This window comes from Sphaeroforma arctica, assembly GCF_001186125.1.
Source record: "Sphaeroforma arctica JP610 unplaced genomic scaffold supercont1.401, whole genome shotgun sequence".
NCBI classification, from domain to species: Eukaryota; class Ichthyosporea; order Ichthyophonida; genus Sphaeroforma; species Sphaeroforma arctica.
In genome coordinates, this window is record NW_014040157.1 from 67,634 (window position 1) to 76,588 (window position 8,955).

Below are 8,955 nucleotides of genomic sequence, written 5' to 3' on the forward strand. Positions count from 1 at the left end.
CCACCCCTTACAATAAATTCCAGCCGCTTTTCCAGGCGACAAATCCAAGTGGATACCACAGGCCAACTACTGGACTTGAATAGAGGCAACATATATTTGTTAGTGTGAGTAGATATGTACTCATCATACTCGGGTCAATGATGAACAAATCAGCAGCTACTGTATCTGGAACGTTGCTACCAATATTGAGTGAACATGGATTCCCATAAGTCATACAGGCAAAACAAGGCAGTGATAAATTAATGAGATACTTCAAACGACATTGCACAAGTGCCGACACAACACTTCGCCTTTTGCCCGTATCAACTTAACAGTCTTAGGCGCAAACGAGCGGTCACATAGAAACCTCATACTATTGTTTGGGAAATTCGTTGAACATTACCCTGGCAACAGGTGTTCACCACGACTACCATTTTTATAAGTGGGTCACAATCTGCGTTCGTCAAGGGTGCAAATTAAATCACTTCGATTTAATGTGATTTTGAAGCAGACGAACCCATTTAACGGAATGCAACAAAGTAGTGAACGCACCAGGTACAGCAGTACCATGGAAACAGCGACTGATAACCTAGAAGGATCGATCAGACCACAAATAGACGCTAATGTTGCACAATATCAAAAGAAAATGCGCTCAGTATATGTCCGAAAATACCAAAAGAAGCATGAACACTTCCAGGAAGGAGACATTGTAATTTTCCGATATCAAGGTGAGATGAACAAAATGACGGCACTGTATTGTTTGTAGCATTGATGGAATTAAAGCCTCGGAATATCCTATCCCGGCCAGTGATGAATTAGTTGGGCTCATTAATACAGTCAATACGTCGGAAAAATTCACTCCCATCAGCCAAGTAAAACCATCCTATGAATCACAGTCCTCTTCTTGTCCGGAAAGTCAGGTATTAATGCCTTGACTGTGTCTGACAAGGGCTTATATGGTTTCACAGCTGTCGTCTGATTGATCCTTTAATGGATCTATGTTATCTGGTAAACCAGTTACGGTTATACCTAAAGTGAGTAAATCACTCATTCCGACTATTAAGTCGTACTTCTGTGACATCTTAACTATTACAGCTTGGGTAGTGATATTTCTATCATCGGCCAGGGAGATTTTAACATCTATAGCCATGGTATCACACTTAGAAGTTTTGTCATCTGCTAAGATTAGGTGAGTAGTTTGAGTTCGCCTTTCATAAGGGCGGCTAACTGATTCTTAAGATCAGTGTTTTCAGTAATTGACTTACTTATGCGCGTTGGTTCAGTGATCTCGGACGTAGATTCGGGTTTGCCACTCGAGCTTGCCTCCTCTTCTGGTTCCGGTATAGGTACCTTCTGAGATTCGTTTTTGTCCCTTATAATTGTGGACTTTTCTTTTTGAGTTTCGTCAGAAGAATTGGTTGGGGCGTCTTGAGACGTGTCCCTTGTCTCACTTATTGGCTTCGTAAATGCAAGCTTTGAAGTTGAGGCAATAGTTGGCCCTCGCACCGCACTAACGGCTGTCTCTGCTCTGTCTGCCCCGATAGCCACAAATTCACCACCAGCTACTTTGTCTGCATCCAACAATTAATCCGACGCATTACATGTTACATTGATCGACTACCGCATTGACGGCAGTCTCTGTCCTGTCTGCTCCGGTAGCCACATATTCACCACCAGTCACTTTGCCTGCATTCAACAATTGATCCGTCGCATTCTGGTAGGCCCGAAACTGCCGCCGATTGGCCCTGACCTCCGCCAGAAATTATAGAAGCGCCACGACTTCCACGGTATCTGAATCCTCCACGGACAACTTGTATATTTTCTCCAGCATGTAGAACAACCACCGTACCCTCACCCGTCTCCGACACATCAACAGATGCTACTAGCCAGCACATACCGAGTGCGTCCATGGTCTGGTGCGGCATTGGCTCACTTCCAACTCCTCGACCGAATTATGACGAAAAACCTGGTCCTACTCGATATTTCGTACTCTGCACTAACCCAATCCACGGTACTACACGGCGTAGACCCGAACCGTACCACAGAGGTGGGTACGCTACTTAGTCAGCAAGTGAATACATGGCACACTCGATGGTGTCAATTATTTGTCAACACCGGCCTAAATTGACCTAGCGCATATCCTCCATCGTCGACTCACTTGGCCCAAGCTTCAAGCGGGGATTTACTGACCAAATCTTCCCTCCAATCTTTCCCGAACCACTACAACGGCTATGAGAGCCATAGTATATATACATCCGTTGTAACTTATCTCTTCTGAAATAAATAATATTTTCTCTTATGATATTGGCACGCGCAAGATCCGTCTGAGCTTTATGTGAACACGGTAGAGAACAGCGCGTCTCTCTGACCTCTGTCGTGTGCGGGCGCGCACCATCGCACAAAACTAGCCTCTTATTTCAATGCATGCTTGTAGACCGTATCGCAGGCTGTATTTACTATTCTGAGTATGTAAGCCCCTTGTAATAAGAAATAAAATAAATACATAAACGTATACCGGCCTCGGGCGGTCAGGCCTCATCCTAATAAATAAAGGAAATGGCCCTCAGAAAGTCCGACTGGTCAGGCTCTCAGGCTTAAGGGTCTCAGTGACTCAAAACTCTCAGCGGAGTGGCCAAAAAAATCTCAGGCCCTCAGTCGCGGCCTCGCCCCTCATGATCAGTCTTATCCACTATTCATTTCTAGTATGTATGTCGCCTTCGATTTTGGCGCGAAACAAATAAAAATATGTAAAAACATAATGTTCAGTGTTTTCAGGTCGCTTGGTTCAGGGCTTCAGGTTATGATTGTTTTAGTAGTGTGGCTGTGTGGGTCTCTTGATCCGTGATAATAAGGATTAATTTTCAGAATGAGTATACTTTTAAATCAAACAAGGCTATGAATACACAGTTCACATGTAATACATATCAATTGCACAAATACTTTTAATACATATTTCTCAGCTATAGACGACATATCAACGATATTTAGGCACACAGTACGTCATTAAGCTGCTCGCGTTTAGGGGTTTGGTGGTTGATAGGACACTTCACATTTAAACACCATTTTATGTGCAACGAACGTCATTATTATTTTTTGTTATTAAGGAGTTCTAAAAAGGCATTCTGCCACTCAAACAAACCTCAGCTTTGTTGGATACAACTGCAAGGCATCATCGCTTCCAGCCTTCCACCCATATTCGAGGTGTTTGATTAATGTTTGAGATACACAACTATACACACACACACACACAAAATATATGTATGTATATTTACATATATTAATACTTTTATATTTCTATAATATATATATATATATATATATATGGATATATATACCACGCTAGATGCTTACAGGTTTGAAACGGAATATGGATGTGCACGATTAAAGCTCTGTGCGTCATGCAATATAAAAACCCAGAGCTCCGCGTACAGGATAGTGTTCTCGAAGTAATGCGTCAAGAATGATAGGTTCAACGTTGTGTTCTCACGGGATTATGACGGGAATAAAAAGTGCAATCGACCAATACGCCATTTTGGGTGTCTACGGAGGCCTTCTCGTTCCCCTTCCCTTTCTTGTTTTCAAACTTAGATTCCCCACAGACACCTTTCAACAAAACTGATAATACGCATGCTTTGACAGTTCGGGCTGTGTACGAGATGACTCGTGGGTATAGTGTTGTGCTATTTATATCTATTTGAAATACGCGGTCCCCTTGCCATATAGTGATAGATGTTCGAATACAAGATATTTTTATACACCGATATAAGATAGTCAATCTAACATGCAGTGTATGCGCAGGTGGGCTCGCGCGAGTCCTGCCTGAGAAGGCGTGCTATGTGCGCTGTAATTGAGAACATGGAGAGTAAACTGCGATGTCTAAATTGCATAGAGCCAAATCAAGAGCTGAAAGAATATCAAAAGAAGTTGTTGTTTAAGTGACGCATGTGGACACGGTACAATTATACGTCGAGAGGTGTTCTGTATGTAAAGTAAATGAGGAATGTAATGATATGAGCTCCGTGCTATGCATCATATACATATGTATACGGTATGTAGTGAACGCAAATGAGTGAAGTGATATGAACTCCGTGCATCATGCCACAAGCCCACAATACACAATTCTAAGCTCCACTGTACGGAATAGAAGTTAAACGTAAACGCATAATGAGTCAATTTTAAAACGTTACAACGGTTATAATGTGTTCAGAAGAGCCTACCAAGTTCTTTATATAGGGCTGGTTTGTATATTAAGAATAGTAAACACTTAAATATTTAGACCCACAAAGTGCACCTAATAACATACAGAGGACCATAAATGGAATATAAGCTGAACGTAAACAACATACTTTATGATTTAATATATATTTTTTTCCAAAAACAAATACAGTTTCAGAGTCCAAAACATAATAATTCGAGCGGTAAGAGAAGCAATGATACGTTTATAAGCCCGAGCGACTTTTATTAATCGTAGATTATTTGCAGACTGAGCTAGTACGTATTTCATTTTATACGTTTTTATATTTTTTTTTGTGGTTCAAGTCTATAGTAGGTAGTACCATGTGCAGTATTTAGTTGAGGTGTCCCGTGGGAAAGCCTTTGTACAAAACGATTCGTCTCATATTGTGCTTCGGTCTTTTTGTCATCATGTCGACGTATGTTTCTATGTGCTAGAGTATAGTATAGTATAGTATAGTATAGTATAGTATAGTATTACTATAGTTCTAGTATGAGTGTATGTATGTGTATACGCGTTCGACAGTACAGTAATCGAGTAGCGAAATCGAGGAGAATGCCTGCACGCAAATGCCGAGTGGTCTGGTGACCTGGACGTAGTCCGTTACTCACCACAATTGCTTCAATCAACGCGTTACAAGTACCCAAAAAGCATGCATCTCTTCCGTGTATTGATCATACGGATATATCACTCAGATACACTACCGTTCGACAACATGCGTTATAGCTACTATATCCGATATTCACACTGCATGTAAGTGATCTGCTGTGCTGGTTCTGAAGCTTTATCGTCTATTCGCCAGCTTGCAAGTTATACGGTCGTATATCATGGCTTCTTATGTCATATATAAATTGCACGTCTCCGTATTCTACAGTCCTGGTGTTCCCGAGTCTTTCGCTAAGAAGCAGAAGGCGCTTTTGGCCATCCAGGCCAAGCGTAACGAAGCTAGCATCAACAACAAGAAGGTATGTCATTCGCAATAACAATTTGGATGCAATACACTTCAAATTCCTGCTTCTACACAATAATGAACTAGTGGTGTGTACACTACACTTGTACATAATGTGAAGTACATAATGTGAAGTGTAAACAAGAAGAACCGAGTGGGAATCTACAAAGCTACATGGAAGCTGGAAACAACAAATCGATCGGAAAGGGCATACTTCAAATAATCATATCACCTGGAATGTTATATACTAGTCGTTGCTATCACGAGAATGCTTACAATGCAAACATCACGCATGTCTGTCTTCGAAAATAGAGAGTTATTGTGAAGGGAATGACGCAACAAAAATACAAATAGGTGGTTTGATAGGATTAAGTGCGAAATGGCAGCCGCACTGGTGATGGCCAGGGATACGAAACGAAATCAAACCCGCATAGATACAACAGACACGCATATAAATATAAATATGTGATTATATTATTATATATATATTGTATATGTATGTGTATATGTATAAATGTAAATATGTATATGTATATGTATATGTAAATATGTATATTTATATATATATATTTATATATATTTACATATATAAATATCATATATAAATATATAGTATATAGATATTTATATATATATATATATATAGTATATGTTTGTATGTATGTATGTATGTATGTATGTACATGTAATTATACATATATATAAAGATACACATACACACATAAATATATACGTATATACGTGCAAGACGTACGTATGTACATACGTAAATATGTATGTATGTATACGCATATAAATGAATTGTACATCATATATGTACTATTTATCTACGCATATTAAATCTATTCATGTGGATGCATCTTGATTTTTATATATGTATTCTATATGTATATTTATATATATAGCATGTATCTATTTCCATGCATAAATATGTAACTACATATACATGAGTATATTGTGCTTTTAGGCATGTATATCAATGCTTGTATGCAATATTTTTTGTTTTGTGTGTTTCAACTGCTTTTACGTACACAAACGCCCACCAAAAATCATGAAGATATATATCTGTTTGCATTTGTACAAGTATTAGTTATATATACGTGTTTGATTGTTGGTTATCTATACAAAATATGCATTTATGCACAAATATAAACTGATATATCGGATATTGTATCGATCTACAGATATATATATATATATATATATATATATACGCACACACACACATATATATACATATATATATATACACACACATATATATATACATGTATATATGTATATATCTATATATACACACACACACATATATTTTTATATATAAATAGATGTATAGATGTTTGGTCAGTAGTGTTCTCTTGTTGTGTATACCTATATACGTATAGCTGTTTGGAGTTGATGGCAATGGACAATGTTTTATTCAAAATCACTTTTCGCATAGAGAATTACTAGTAAACTTAATGCACGTACATTTCCGACTTGACCTATTTTGCCTTGCAATTGGGTCCTGACACTCACACTGTTTTGTTCCATTGATCTGATTTGATGTGTAGGCGCTGAAGGACAAGCGTCGTGTCATCTTCAAGAAGGCGCTGAAGTACGAGAAGGAGTACAATGGCGCTGAGAAGGAGGAGGTCCGCATGCGCCGTCAGGTACGTGCTTTCGCTGATCTATATGTACTCGTCAACTGATTGTACCGGATGAGACATCAATTGCTCTGTGGCGGAGACTATGTGTGTTTCTGGCGTTTGTTTTTGTTGAACGGGCGTGGTGTGGTTATATCGAATCTTAACGGCAATGTTTAATGCACGGAAGGTTTTGACATCCATCCCATATGGTCGCGCTTGCACTATGTAAAGGCGTTCGTGGAGTCCCTGCATCACGACCATTTATATACAAGACCTGCTTATTTAGGTAAGGCAAGTACCCCATACCCACACTCTCAGACAAGCTTATTAACACAGTCCTATCCGCTCTGGATTCATAAACACACAGGCTCGTGCCAACGGCAACTTCTACGTCCCCGCTGAGCCCAAGGTGATGTTTGTGGTGCGTATCCGAGGTATCATTGGTGTAGACCCCAAGACCAAGAAGATTCTTCAGCTGCTGCGTTTGCGTCAGATCAATAACGGAGTGTTTGTCAAGGTCAACAAAGCGACCATGAACATGATTCGTCGTGTTGAGCCCTTCGTTGCCTACGGATACCCCAACTTAAAGACCGTTAAGGACTTGGTAAGTGTGTATGTTCATGGGTGTCGGTGTAGTAGAAAGCAGTATTTTGGGTAGATCAGTCGGTTAAAGGAACACCGGAGTGTCTTTTAGTGTATGGTTTGACATGACTTTGTCATAGCATCCATAAATTACGCACACTAAGCAAGCACTTAGTTAAGTTAGGTGTACTGTTTCTTCTGTTTAGTTGTATATAATATTTTTTCAGGCGTTGACAATTCGAGATGTAACAACAGTTCGCTGTTTTTAAATGTCTACTTCGATCTGTCACCGATTTGTCATGTTTTATACGTCCATGTGTTCAACAGCATGCATGCATATGTATATGTATACGTATTTCTTGTTTAAACAATTTTAGCAGGGGAGTACTGTAACTCCGGGAGAATAGACAATTAGGCCCTACAATTGGCGGACATGATTAATATTCCCGCATACAATATTCACCATAGTCAAATCAGCAATATATTGTTCTACATGTTATGTATGTTTACAAATGTAACAAGTCAGTCGTTTTATCGCACTAGAGACACTTCACGGGTGTCTCACCGTACAGGTCTTCAGTGTTAGCTATTAAATTATAAGCTTCCGTTTCTTTTTAGAGTCGCATGCTTGACGAATCTCATGTCATTTCATGTGCTACTGAAACGGTAGATCGAGGGTGGGGAGGCACACATTGTGTACTTGGGACATTGTCCCCATTTACATCGCTGATCCATATACATTCAAATCACGGAACAAGTTTTTTATACCTACTAGTTATGTGCATATATATACGTATTGCTCGGCCTACTCGAAATAGTTATCAAGTTCCGCTTGTATTGTACCAAGCTCGCCTTGTTTTAAACCGACACGCACTTCTTACGCATATATATAAAACGCACAACACTCGTTTTCTGTAGATCTACAAACGTGGACACGGTAAGGTCATGAAGCAGCGTGTGCCTCTGGTCAACAACGAGATCATCGAGACCAGCCTAGGCCAGTACGGTATCGTCTGTGCCGAGGATCTGATTCACGAGATCTACACACTAGGTCCCCACTTCAAGGAAGCGTCCAACTTCCTGTGGCCGTTCAAGCTGTCTTCACCTCTAGGTGGTTTCACGCACAAGCGCCGTCACTTCATCGAGGGTGGACAGTACGGTAACCGTGAGGAGTACATCAACCCATTGGTCCGAAGAATGAATTAAATGTATTTCTTGAGTAAAGAAGAAATGCGCGATAATCGGGGGTGATTAGGGGATGGGTATAGAGCTTATTAAGTTGATAAATGAGCATCTCGTCTTCTATGTCATGTACTTGTACTTTTAATTGTATTTTTCTTTTTTATGGACGGCTGCTTTTAAGAGTTATCATTTGGCACAAATAAGTGTGCAACTCGTCTTATGGCATATACTTGTTAGTGTTTTTCGGTTTTCTTTTTCTGGTTCTTTTCGAAGCCTTGGTCATTTGACGCAAACATGTGAGGAATGTACACTCGGCCAGTTTTTTTTTTCGATGGCGATTTTGGATTTTACTTTCATTTTGCACAAAAGGTCTAAACCTTGAAACAGAACAATAACGTGTA

The 8,955-nt window shown here is 39.7% G+C and overlaps 2 protein-coding genes across 2 annotated transcripts; one reads left to right on the forward strand and one right to left on the reverse strand.

Moving 5' to 3' along the window:
- Positions 1–931: 931 nt before the first annotated feature.
- Positions 932–1,904, reverse strand: SARC_05913 (hypothetical protein; the record flags this gene model as incomplete). Its single annotated transcript, XM_014300218.1, has 3 exons — positions 932–1,155; positions 1,245–1,550; positions 1,877–1,904. 3 exons carry the CDS (start codon positions 1,902–1,904, stop codon positions 932–934), a joined length of 558 nt encoding a protein of 185 aa, XP_014155693.1.
- Positions 1,905–4,587: 2,683 nt separating this feature from the next.
- On the forward strand, positions 4,588–8,682 carry SARC_05914 (60S ribosomal protein). The gene is made up of 5 exons (XM_014300219.1): positions 4,588–4,631; positions 5,088–5,178; positions 6,716–6,814; positions 7,158–7,394; positions 8,291–8,682. Exons 1-5 carry the CDS (start codon positions 4,624–4,626, stop codon positions 8,576–8,578), a joined length of 723 nt encoding a protein of 240 aa, XP_014155694.1. The 5' UTR covers positions 4,588–4,623; the 3' UTR covers positions 8,579–8,682.
- Positions 8,683–8,955: the final 273 nt, after the last annotated feature.